The following is a 13,959-nucleotide window of genomic DNA, read 5'->3' on the forward strand; positions in this document are numbered from 1 at the left end:
ATTTCCTACTACTACATTGAATTCATTTCAGTATAGCAGCAAACTGGAGGACAATAATAATCTGCCATTATCTTTTAGTTAGCTGTAAATACTCATCATTGTTGCTTTCAAGAAAACCCCCACATCTGGTTTTGAATTCAAAATCTTAATCTGAAAAGTAACTGCAGCTGTCAAATACATGCAAGGAAGTAAAAAGTACAAAATTTCTCGAGTATGAAGTGCATTTTTTTTCCTCCTGCTGCTTTGTTGCTGCGGTGCTTACGAGGAAGAGGGAGTCGAGGTAAGTGGGCGCCTGGTTTGTCTCTTTTGTTACCGCGCTCAGATGGAGGATGCCGTGTCCTGGGAGTCACCGCTCACGTTATTCACACCTCATCTCCTCCTTTGTAGGCTTCACCCGGGCCTGTCAGAGGGAGCACGTACCCAATAAAGGATTTATGGAGCTGTCTGCTTCTACCTCTCCTCACCTTTCTACTCCTCCTGCACACACTCGCACTGATGCTTTGTGACTTTCTCACAGCTTTTCCTCCCTATTCTTTTTTTAAGTCTTCTGTGTCTTGATCCAGTGGTCCACCACCATCTTAAAAAATAACCACATTAGAGATTTAACCACATTACCTCAACTCACAGCCACAATGTTAAAGGTTTCCTTATTACCAAAGTTACAACAAACATTGAAATACACAATTTATACGAGGAGAGGGTCATGGTTTTTGTATTCATACAAAGTCCATGTATTTTCCCTCCATGACACCAGTTACCCTCTTAAAGTGTGTTGCAGCAATTCCTCTGCCCTTAAGGTTTCGGAGCTGGTGTATTATTATAACCATAGCGTTGAGTTATCACCGCCTGAGGTTGCACTCATTTGCATCTGATTTGCATCTGATTTGCATTTCTGCAAAGCACCATGACGCAGTTGTTCTATGCTGATGCAAATTGCCTTCATATAACACATTTTATTCTTCTGTATAAGCTAAAGACAATAAAAACAGTCTGTTTATGCTCCTTAAAAACTTTCTGCAAAGGTGTCAACATTATAAAAAAGTGGCATGCATAAACAGTATATCTAGGAGAGAGGAGTGTACTGTATGTGACATTTTAGGGCAAAAATGTGTTTTATGTATGTATATATCAAATTAAAGCTCTTTTTCTACTGCCTAAAGGACACATGTGTATTCTTTACCAACCCAGAGTTATTAATCAAAACAAAGTATGGTCATTTTCGTTCTGGCTCTCCTGTAAACTTCGCTAAATGTCACTTACACCCTCCGGTTCACACCCCTCAATATTATATTTATCATTTAGTATTAATTCTGACATTCTGTGGTTCAAAAATTGAATGATTAAGTCTTGAATTTGACCACAGAACTGGAAGAAGTTTGCACAGAATGCTTGGCTTAAAAAAGAAACACTTAGTGTGAAAATCAATCATTTTCTTCTTTCAACTAAGAAAAAAAAAAAAGGCCCTTCTCCAAATTCCTCAAGTCTTCCACTGAAGTGCTGTTTATTACCAAGTTCAAGTCTCTCTATAGCGGGGTTATGTGATACCTGGATTATAGTAAACTCCCACTTGGTCTGTCTTTAGAGCACATGTTGAGCAGGATTAAGGCCTGTGCCAGTTGCTGTGAGATCTCTCTGTGGGCCAATGGGACTTGTCCCGCCGCTCCTAATCCTGCAGACAATGCAGGCTGTTAATTGGCGACTGACTGATATAGCAAAGGGAAGTCATGAAGACAATGTGCAAGTGGCCAGCGTCTGTGTAATCCTCCTGCACTCTGAGGAATGTCTCTCTGTGGCAGCCCTGCATACTTCACCACATCTACTCCTAACTCCTCACCTCCCACTCTGGGGTTTCCCATTTTACAGACCGTTAGAGCCGCTGTTTTGTTTTTGAGTCAAACAAACACGAAGACAAGGACTTTACAGAGGTGTGAAATTTCACATCTTCCACTGATGGGAGGTGCGAGAAAGCACACCCAGGTGTTTGGGTTTTAATCAGAGGGCTACAAACTATTAACAGACTTAAGTGTTTCCTGTCATTCCAACTCAAAACGGCTGAAATAAGGGCATTAAGACCTGTTATTCATGTTCTTGTATTATCATGTATGAAATACAAATGAATATAAATTATTAATACATTTTTGTAAATGCAAATTAAAACAGCTGAAAACCAGAAAGATGTCGTGTTACTTTTTGACAAGTTTGAAACATTATCAACATTGTTTCATCAAGACATACTGAAGGAGATGGAAAACAACTAGCTTTCGCACCATTTTGCATCTCTTTTTGGTCGTTTTGTATCTTTATGGTCTTTTTGCACATCATTTTGCATCTTATTTTCAGCCTCTGTGGTCACTTTTTGTCACATTGTAGTGGTTTTACTATTTTGTGGTCCTTTTGCATCCCCTTTTGTATCATTTGACATTTCTTTTAAGTTGTTCTGCATCTCTTAGTAGTTGCATTGCCTCTCTTTTTGGCCATTTTGGTTTTTTTAAGTAAGTTAATGTTCATTTTCCGTCCTTTTGCATTATTTTTTATATACTTTGCCTGTTGTTTTGCATGACTTTATAGTCGTTTGATGGACTTTCCAAAATCAATGTTAATAGTCACCTCATATTAAGGCTCTGGTCAGGGGACCTGTACCCGGTGGGCCTGGTGAGTAATCCATCCATGACACTAAAAAGACAAATACCTTTCACATTACTCCAGTAGAGCGGGCATTAGGGGCGTAGCAACCAGATTCCATGGGCCCCCACGCCATCCCTCTGGTCTCACTACTGCTCTGACACTATTTTTTGGTATTTACACAAACCAATGTATCGAATGACAGTGTGATATACAAAACCTTATCTTGTGGGATTAAAATGAAAAGTTTAACTATTTCCAGTCACAACAAAAATAACTCTTTAACGGCTTTTAGCTCAGGCTGCTCATTACACTGGCGACTGGCGGGATGCTCTGTTATTTTTATTTGGTTTAAAAAACTGTATGTGGGCAGATTTCTCCTCAGATATAACTCAAAGTGAGACAGACACAAGTCATGCGGGACTTTTATATTTTGTAAACAGAACATGACATTTTGGAATTATCACTGGAAGATGAGCAGCAGCAGCAGCCTCCAGTCATATTTCACCATAGCTCACTGACAGTTAGGTGGGCGGCCAGCGATGGATATCTGCAGTTAGATGTTTGTATCCTTATAATCTCTCACCTGTTGCCACACAGTATATATACAAAACAGCACTCCTGACGCCGCTCCACTGCTGAGAGAGAGATGAGATGACAGACACGCGGAGACGTTACACCTGAGTTATACTTTCAATCATGACACTGAAGTCTTATTTAAAGACACGTGTGATAATTATATAAAAACTGCAGAAATCCTTCAATGTAAAAATACTCTATAAAAAATGTACTTTAAGGAGTACTTCGACTTTTTAAGAGTTAGGTCAGAAGATGTCACTCGTATCATTAAAGGTCCCATATTGTAAAAATTGAGATATGTTTTTATATATATATATATAAAGCAGGTCATGGTCTGTTTCAGACAGAGGGTGAATACAGGTACATGCCATAAAAACAACACAGTGACTAAAGGACATGAAGGTGGATGTCCTAGAGTGGCCGAGTCAGAGCCCTGACCTGAATCCTACAGAACATCTGTGGATGGACTTGAAGAGTGCAGTCCACCACAGAATCTGACTGAATTCGAACACTTCTAGACTAAGAATGGGGAAATATTTCCCAATCTAGGTGCACAAAGCTGGTAGAGACATGTCCAAACAGAATGATGGCTATAATTAAAGCAAAAGGCGCCTCCACAAAGTATTAAATCTGGGGGCTCATCACTTTTCCAACCCTGCTATTCTAGTTTCTAATTTTTTATTAATTTTCAGAAATTTTGAAAAAATATATGTCACTTGAATGCTGTAAGGCAAAATGTGCAGATCACGCTGTAAAAATATATATTTTTATGTATTATCATTTCAGGCTGTAAAACAAAAAAAGTGACTATTTCCAAAGGGTTTCATGACTTTCTATAGGTACTGTATATTCAGACAGACAAAATGAGAAAAATGTTGTTGCTTTGTATTTAAGCATGTGCATGTTCTAGTATAACCCAAAGTACATATGAACCTGAAAATGAGCATAATATAGGACCTTTAAACAAACGTGTACTTTAATTTAAGTAGCAACAACCGATTCGCCCTACCCGCTATATTAATGCTGTCACTACAAAGTCATATTAGTGGTTCCTCTGCCTCCCTGTGTGAGGCTGAAGGTTTGGTGTAAATTAAAATGCTAATAGCGTACACTTAAAAGCTCAGTCTGACTCTATTTGTTATGTTGTAGCTGCTGGGAACAGAGATAATTACGATAGTAAACGTTGAGGAAAGATAAACAGTGGAAAAGCACCAAAGTACAGTAATCACATGTAACAACTGCCTTTCATTCAAAGTTGCTCACAGATGTGACGAATTGGTTTGTTTGAAGGATTACTGATGCAGAGGGATAACAAACGAGCAGGAGGAAATGTTTTTTTGGCTCATTTACATCTCACTTTATTTATCTACCATTGCAATAGAGGACATGGAATTTTATTTAATGGACAAAAACACTTTGTAACACTGTGATAGTGTGCACGTCCCTTCAGTTATGACTTCAAAAAATGTGACATACAACAGGCAGTTTTGAGCGTCAGAGTTTAAAAAGATTGGAGACCGGCGCTCTAATCATTTGTTATGTATGTAAAAAAAAAACATATGCTCTTGTAGGAAAGGATCAAAGTGCTCCATATCCGATTACTGTTTGCACATTCACAGCTTTCCAGTTTCATAATACAGGAGTTTTACACTTAAGCCGCATGCCCTCTTTTCCCATGGATGCAGTGCCTGAGGAGGGATCTTTCTCCTCCTCTTGTATGAAGCTGATAAAGCATTTGCCACTGAATAAATGTTTTTTTGCTACCAATCAGACTGCTTTGATTGCTCTATGTTTTACAGGCTGTATGATTTCAAACTTCTGCGCAGATTTATTGGAAACGTTTTATGAGTTGACAGAGAGAAGACAAGAGTGCAGACTAACTGATGTCTGTTTGAACATGAGATTTAGACACATAAAAGACTGCAGTATTTCCCACTATACATCTCTGGAAGGCAAAGCTGTGATTAGGGTTTGTGGTGGGGATGTTTGCCTTGTGTAATTTGTCTCCCATACAAGGATTTGGTGCTCTGTGTCTGCCAGAGTTCAGCCAGCTTGTGCAGGAGGATTTTTTTTTAAAGAGTGGGCTATTTAATGATGATAATTAGTCAAATTACAAGTATGCTGTCTTCTTGTCAGCATTGTTTTCTCGACAGTGTAAAGTCCGGAGCGTACCTATGTTTCCCGTGTCCTATGTTCCCCCACTTTGTATGTGACCCGGGAACATACAAAGTGGGGAACACATAGGACCTTTTTTGGGGAAAACAGGGAACATCGGACCCCTTAAAGGTCATACAGTATGTGCTCCCCGGTCTGCTATTTTTTCCACAATCAGTGCTGAATTCCAAGGCAAACAGGACTACTTATGTAGACCCAAACCCTACCCCCTAACCCTGACCCTAACAAAATGCTGAATTAAATCAGAGAAGGCATAGGCTATGTAACCGGGGGACATAGGACCCGGGAACATAGGGATGCCCCCTTAAAATCCTGTGATGCAGCTTTTTAGACCAAAAACTCACCTAATATTTTCTACACATTTTATACACCGTTGGCTGCTTTAATCAACTGTATAATATTTTAGGTTTATCATAGATGTTCTTTATTATAGCCCATTTCCTCCGAGTAGAACTTAAGTGTTAGCCTAGCTAGCGTTAGTCGGTACCATAACTCCCCGTAAAACTGCAAATTGCTGTTTTTACACTTCATTTTTTGTATTGATTAACAGACTATATAGGCTATGATATGTTAATTTAATTCAAACATGGAAAAACTCTCAAATTTCTAGAAAACGAATGATAATATTTCCCAGTAAGTTTAAACTACTTTGTAATTACATATTTCAGTGCAGTGGCTCCTGGAGGGACACATTTTATCTTTTGGACTTTATCATTAATATTAATGATTAATGATGGAGGAGAGGTCACTCAAAAGTGTAGTGTTTGATTTTTAACTATGTTAGGTTATCATGTTTGTGGCATCTGAAAGGTAACTAGTGAATACAGCTGTCATATAGGCTAAATGTAGGACTGGGAGTGAAAAAAACCTTCCCACTGAAATGTAGTGAAGTAGACTTAAAGTAAGGTATTCGACAAACACCGTAAAATAATATAGTGGTAATAATAATATACCTCATGCATCAATATATAAATTCTAAGTTAAAATGAAAAATGATTTTGATGATGAAATGTCACCTTGAACTTGGAAGGCAGTCAAATAAAAACATGACCAAATATGTAAAGTTTCTCAGTGGTTATGCACTTTTATTCAAAGTTTTAGGTCCCACCGTGGGTCCCATGGTAGTTAATACCAGGATCAGGTCATAATCCCTGAGAAGCCAGTATTGGGAATGAACCGTTTGAACCCTCCAGATACTGGAGAATAAACACCACAATCAATTAGCACAGTTCAAAAATCATGTCCAGGGTCATTCAAAGCGTATTTAGCCCACAAAGGGGAAATAACATTCTAAACATTATACAATCACTACTAATTTGAACAAAGGGTACAGTACACAGTACTGTAATCAAAATGTACAACCCAATATGGGTAAGAGACGACACAAAGGGGTCGGATACCTCCATGTGGAAACACTCATGTTGCTCATGTAAAGTTCTCACCTCACAGGCCTCAACAGTAACCAGCCAGTATTATGTGTAAATACAGAACATTAATGTTAATAATAACAGAAAGGCTCTTCAGTCTTTTGTGCAAACTATTATAGACTGTAGCTCAGATTACACGTGTGGTTATTATTTAGATGTTTTTGTCTAATTCGGGTTCATCTGAGCTACAGGTCACTGGTTCTTCACTGTTGAACCTCTTGAGGTGAGCGTCTTTTCAGGAGCACACATCAGCTCATTTGAAACTCAGCTGTGCAATTTTTAAACAACAACAACCACAACAACAACAAAAAAAACTTTTTAAAAAAAATTCAAAAGCTGATTGTAACCCTGAATCAAAATCTCTTCCACTCATTATTTTTCCCTGATTGTAACAAATGCAAGGAGGGTTATTAAATACATAAGAATGAATAGAGAGAGATTTTGAGGGGTTATTTTTCTTTTTTTGTTTGTTAGTTTGGACACAAATCTGAGGCGTGTCATTAAAAGGATACGAATTGGGTCAGCTCAACCCAAAAAAATATCAAAAAAGAGAAAAGTGCTTTGTCCTGATACACCTCAGATTCGGTCGCGCAAGGATGCATTTGGAAATCTGCCTACTGCCAGCTCAGTTTACGGAGAGAAATAACACTTAACTTCAAAGCAAAACAATATCTTCATATTATAGCGTTTGTCCGGAGTCATCGGAGTTAAAAGATCTAAACAAAAATGCCTGAAAAAGCCAATTATTTGTGAGAAAAGCTAAAACAATGAAATGTTAATGTAAAGCTGGCAAAAAGGCTTGAATATATGACAATACATTCTATGAGAATTGCAGATACATTTACAAGCAACATATTCATCACAAAGCTCAACTGATTGCCTGCAAAGCTTAACGCTGAAAGCTACTTCCTGCCGAGAGCTGGGGTTCTCCGCCATAACATTATGGGGGAAGGTCCTGGCTCCGGACAGGAAGGAAAAGTCCCGATGCGGGCCGCACAGCAGCCCAGTAAAACGATTAAAAAGACAGCACACAACTGCAGTAACAATACAGCAGCCGTGCGGTCTGTTACCAAACACTGGTCCCCACGAGCCTTTCAGATACCGAGGCACGACGGGGACGAGGATGAGAAAGGAGCGGTCGCCCTAAAAGGCAACCTGAGGGGGACACCATGGGGTGTCTGGGTACAGAAGACAGTGCACAGACTTGAACCTGGAAGGCAGAGATGAGAAGGTTAGAGTTAGATTTGCTGAAAAGTGTGGCGAATTCAACCTGTGTCATTAAATATAGAACAATCTCTTACCTCGATGGATCCTCCTCCACAGGAAAAGCCCCTTTCAAATTAATGATATTACTCTTGTTTTCAAACATCCCATAACTGAGGGTGATCTGGAGGGGAAGAATCAAAACATGAGCAACAGAAAAAAAAAAACACAAAGGATACTGATCGTGGATATACAGACATATGAGCCCCTCACCTGCTTGTTTATCTCAGATCTTGACACTTGTTGCAGGTTCTCCAGATGGGAGTGGAACAGGTTGCTGCGGGTCAGAGGAACCCCCAGAACCGACTCGATGATGTAGCCGATGGTGCAGTCGTCGGGCAGGCGGATCTTCTCCGCCGTGTTCATGAAGTGGCCGCCACTGGGATGACGAAAAAACAGACTCTTGGTCAGTACTGATGTGACATTGACGCATTTTTGGTTATTTTCATCCTCAAGACTGAGGTACAAATGTTCTGAGTGTAGGTGCATCTGTATCTTACCTAGCCCATGGGCTCATCTTTAGTGCCAGACCACGGCTCACACAGAAGCCTGCTCCTCCAGTAGCAAACCAGAAGTTGACTGGTTTCTGTGAAAAAGAAATGATTGTTAATATAGCGAAAAATCTTACAAATAAAGATGTATAATGCTGAAAATATTATACACCATATATAAGAATCTTATACATACCATCTTATTGTCCCCCAGCCTCTCTGTGGCCTCTATGGGCCGGTCCAGGCTGGGTTTACCGATGTACATGTCCTGGGTGTGGGGGTACTGGGACAGGTGCTTCACCAGAGTCCGAACATTCATGTAGTTGTCATCATCTACGTGACAGAACCACCTAAGAGACAGAAGGATTATTAGATGCTGAGATATTCATACTGATTAGAAAAAGAAAAAGAAATCACCATCAAATTAAAATTAAGTCGAAGTGATACTTACTTTTTCCCTGACTCTATGAACTTGTCATATTCCACCGCCATCTTGCATGACAGAGCTTGTCGGCTATGAGCTGCAGAGCAGTTGGTGTTGATGGCGTGGCTCCCTGTGGCAACAATAAAAGAAATAGAGGAATTTTAGTTAAAGTTGACAGCATCAATGGAGCCTCCATGTATTACATCATCTTTCCATGAAATACGATCTTTTACAGAACAAGCCCAAAGCTGAATTTATGTGACTTTTGCTTGTTGAGTTCCCTTCCTAATAAAACAATGAACATCTCTGTTCTCCAACATGAAACCCCCCTCATAAAACTTACCAATTTTCTTTTTTAGCTCCTCATCCTCTCCATCCGTGAAGATGTAGGTCTGTAAACAAACAAGAGAGAATACAGATAAATGGACTTGGTCTTTTCAAATTCATCAAATCCAAACCACTTTGGATGATCATGTGAGGCGGTCACACGATCAACAGTGTGTCCGAAGTCCTCACATCCAGCCCGGTGTGATTAGCATCAATCAACATGCCTTTTATGCAGTGGAAAACACATTGAGTTAAACAGCCCCCTGCTCTAATAAAGGCCTTTTGTCCTGCATTTCGCTCTCTCCATGGCAACTATCCTGCAGCCCCAAAGCATCCCAGACATAGAACAAAGGAGGAGGCAGACTGTCCGCCCAACACACCCCATTCATGTATCCCATCCCCCGACTGAGCCCCTTCACTCTGGTGGACCTGCTGCTGGGCTTTAACATGTTGAATACAGCTAAAACACAAGCATAAAGTAGATAAACCGTGAGCACATTCCTCTGTGTGCTCGCTGCTGTATGACTGACAACCTCAAGAATGAAACCACGAGGCTGCATGCGCTTGTTAATTGTAGCAGTTACCCATAAAATGAGTTAACAACAAAGGGCACCTTACAGGAACACGCTTTAAAAAAGGTGCAGATTAGACTCCTCTTTATGATACCTCGCACACTGAGCAGGTGCAAGCTGGTGAATAGCGATGATGAAAGGGCCCTGAGCTTTGTAACCGCCAGCGGTCTGTTTACTCTTCACCTCAGGTGAGGCAGCACCTGCCGTGCATCACGCTACCTTGTCTACGCCACGTGTCTCTACACGCCAGGTCGTGGTGCCTTAACCCTCACTGATGGAGCACTTTTTGGGCAACTTTGACCCACATTCCTCCAAGTTCGCCGAGCAACTGCAATTTGTGACGTGCATCAAGAAACACGCTGCTGACTTAACTTGAATGAAAGGACGCAGCTTTCTGCTTTCTGAATGAACAGTTTGTGGAACAATCTCTGAGCAGATGTTGCTCAACACTGAAGCCATTGGCCGGTATTTGTTTTAGGAAGGGTGGTGGTTTCACTGGTGAAGGGATCAGAGGCTGGCGCTGTTTGCTTTAAAGCCTGTTGAATAGACAACCTAATCACTGAGGCAGCTGCCAGAGCTGCTAAGGCACTGACAGAAAGAGAGGGGAGGGAGGGATCTCACTGCTGATTAGTAAATCGAAAACCGTGTGTGGCCATTCACCCCCTCTTTACCCCCTATCCTGCCTCCCCCTCCCCATCGGGCCCACATACACGGCCGGAGCCTCTTGAATAGAACAATGCTGTGAGTTTTCATGCTGGGTAAAGTCTCCACTGGGTAAATTCTAAATATGTTTGCCAGCATTTGCATACAGCTGCAGGAGTTAACTAAAGAGAACCCTCCCTGGGGATGTTTTTTTTTTCTGTCTTTGTTTCTTAACTGAAACTTAAAAAGAACAGTTACTTTCACGGAATACTAATTCATACAATAAAAGAAAAGAAAAGATGGCTGTGTGTGACGCGGAGATAAGAGGCGAGGGGGCACAAGGTGAGGAAAAGAGGGAGATGAGAGCAAAAGAGAGAGGTGGGGGGGGGGGTTGCACTCCTGACCACAGGAAGGCATGGCACGGCCCTGTCTGAGCTGAACGTGGTGCCTGGCTGGCTGTCTCCAGCTCCACGGGAAGGAAGGGCATCAGGCTCCCCTCCCTCCATCAACCACTTCCACCCTCTCCCCCCTCCTCTCCCAAAGATTCGAAGCATGTTCAGCCCCCTTTTTTTTTTAAATCAGGACAAGTGATTTGTACTATCAGGTTGTCCTCTTCACACCCACCCTCATTCTGACCACTTCATACTTCACAGTGAAGCTGTGTCATAAACTCAACTACAGCGCCAAGTGTTTTCATAAATGCTAAAAGCGCTCATTGTTGGAGTGCTGGCTAATTATCAAAATCTTCAGAGAGGAATGCATGGCACAGGCACTCCATGAAGACGTCGGTGCCAGCTGCAAAAATGAATTGAAGCAGCGACTACGTGACAGTTCTACAAATCAATTTGCTGCTGATCTACAATTCGAAACAGGAACTACTCCAATCTTCTTTTGTTTTATGACCCTGCTCTCAGTACAAAGCTATATTAAGGGTGATTCATAGAAAACAGGAAGAGAAAAGAAAGCGCCTATTCACAGATTGGGGATTTCATAGCCACAACCTTTTACATAACTGGTCGGATTTACCACCCAAAAATGCTATTTATGCTCTGAATGGGCTCAAAGATTAAGAAGGCCACAGGAACTATTGTGTCAACACAGCTATCACCGAGATAATCTGCCCTCTCTGTTCTCATGTAAACAGCAGCAGATAGCAACTCCATCTGCATACGAGAAAAGAGATCTCACTTTGAGCAGAAAAGTAACAGCACAGTCAGACATTTTTAAAAAAAAAGTATTCTTAATTTTGCTGCTACTTTAATTTTGCTCTACTGCTTCAAACACCATCCATCCATCCAAACTCCACAGATGTCCATCAGCTGAGCGTGAGAATCCACCCTGAACAGTGAGGATGGCCATATGTACATGGTGGGAACTCAGAGCATCATATGGCTGGCATTAAGGCCGTCCTTTGTTCTGTCTCTCCTGACCACCTGGCACCCTTCCTCTAGTAACTCCCCTTGCATTGTGGGGCTCAGTCTATCCTTTTTGTCCATGCAGCCACCCACCAGCTGCCTGCCTATACGCCCTGCTGTCAACTCTGTGGGATGGGTTAACTAACATCATCCAGTGCAATGATTACAACCAATTAAGCGCAATCAACTCGCATCTAAGCAGATGTTGTGGACATTAACGTGAGCTGTGCAGGTGATTGGGACAGCTTATCATCACTACGGAAACCTCTCTTCAAACTTTACTGGTGCTTGAAACAAAGAGCGAGACAAGGTTTAAAAGTAGAGGGAAACCTGTGTGTAACAGCTCCTGAGGCTAATTAAAAAGACTTTTGAATAAGCACATCTGACACCTCTTAAGTGCAGGATGAAATCATTTTGAATAGCAACCGTTTCCTCCACATTATAGCTGAGTGTGCCTTTGTGCACCCACTGAAGAAGCTTGGTTCTTAAAGCCGCATTTTCATACTCAGCGTTCCACTTCCCAGCATAAACTTGCCTATAGATGCACCCCTTTGTCCCAGCTAGGCATCCCCTTAACGAAGCCCCCCAGTTTTCCCATCCCTCCAGTAAGCTTGACCCAGACTTAGCTCCCACGTTCCCATGGAGAGAGGGGAGACAAGGGGCTGGGAAAGCTTTTCTTTTCCCCTTCAGAAAGACTCTTTGTTAGTGCTGGAAGGGGGACAGCGCTGGAGTCGGTGCTGTGAAGCATCCATTGCACCGGGGGCATTCACAGGGACACCAAAAAGAGGAGGGATAATAGAGAGTGGGGAGAGAGGGGGGGCTTAAAGAGGGAAAAGAGGGAGTCCTGACACTGCTCCCTCTCCGTTCTCAGGGACATCACTCAGAGGAGAATAAAAAGTGACAGAGCAGAAGAAATTCAGCATGGTAACAGGGGCTGTGTGGCTATTTCAGTGTGTCATCTGGTGACAAGGGGAACAATACAGCACTGTATAAAGCCATCAAACAGGCATCACCTGCATGGGTGCACTGCAATAGTGTTAAGGTCAGCAACAACCAGATCAACCCACAAACAAACATCCTTTCCTTAAATCTAAATTCCTAGTTTGGGCATGCACATCATGAACAAAACATGAATGATCTCAACACTTCATTTTGCACTTTTCCTTTACCTGTTGCATGTTTCTTGAGATCCACGTGTCCAGGAGCAGGTTCAGTCTGGACTGATGGAACTTCTTGGTGGTCTTCACGGCGATGAAGATGTCATCGGCGCCGATGTCCTCAGCTGGAGGCGGGTCAGCGGCAGAAGCCGAGGAGCGTGCGGGCTTCTCCACCTCCCTCCGTCCCCGGGTCAGTTTGGTGAAGTACGCCGAGAATCCTTTCTTGGCTTGTGCGTCCTGCTCCTCTTCCTGCGCGGCATCTTGGAGAAGAGAGCGCGTCCCCGTGACCTCTCCGTTCGCCCCCTCATCCACCTGAGCCCGGTGATGCTGCACAGCGACCAGGAGCAGCAGCAGACAGAGACATGCGGTGCTGGCTACAGAGATAGCTGTCTTCTTTCCATTATTTTTCAACATGATTCAACTTTTATAAAAAGGCTAAAAACTATGAAGCGGCGCAACGAATCCCCAATGCAAAGTCCATATGGTGCTTATTCTCGATGAAATACAAAAGGATGGATTACAGGCCCGTCGGGATGCATAGCTGGGTCACAAATGAGTAATTTGTAACCAGGGAAGATTTATAAGCTTCCGTGCTGGACACGCCTCGTGGGCGGTCCTTGACGCAGAAATGGGGCGTGGTTACAGTTTGTGTGTGTGTGTGTGTGTGTGTGTGTGTGTGTGTGTGTGTGTGTGTGTGTGTGTGTGTGTGTGTGTGTGTGTGTGTGTGTGTGTGTGTGTGTGTGTGTGTGTGTGTTGCAGGGTTCAGTTTAGCTTTTGCAGATAATATGAGTAAAAGATTGACTCAAAGAAAACAAAGCTGCAGGTGGTTACGAGGAAAGGTGTGTTTCAAAATGCACCTGGGAGA

General features: G+C 42.2%; 1 protein-coding gene across 1 annotated transcript; it reads right to left on the reverse strand.

Annotated features, from left to right (window-relative positions):
* Positions 1-6,540: 6,540 nt before the first annotated feature.
* lfng (LFNG O-fucosylpeptide 3-beta-N-acetylglucosaminyltransferase) lies at positions 6,541-13,627 on the reverse strand. The gene is made up of 8 exons (XM_083930585.1): positions 13,107-13,627; positions 9,325-9,373; positions 9,009-9,111; positions 8,754-8,907; positions 8,567-8,652; positions 8,280-8,445; positions 8,105-8,190; positions 6,541-8,013 (listed from the first exon to the last, which is right to left on the reverse strand). Exons 1-8 carry the CDS (start codon positions 13,506-13,508, stop codon positions 7,947-7,949), a joined length of 1,113 nt encoding a protein of 370 aa, XP_083786711.1. The 5' UTR covers positions 13,509-13,627; the 3' UTR covers positions 6,541-7,946.
* Between the last annotated feature and the right edge of the window lie 332 nt (positions 13,628-13,959).

The sequence above is a fragment of the Echiichthys vipera genome, assembly GCF_963691815.1.
Source record: "Echiichthys vipera genome assembly, chromosome: 17".
In the NCBI taxonomy this organism is placed as follows: Eukaryota; Metazoa; Chordata; class Actinopteri; order Perciformes; family Trachinidae; genus Echiichthys; species Echiichthys vipera.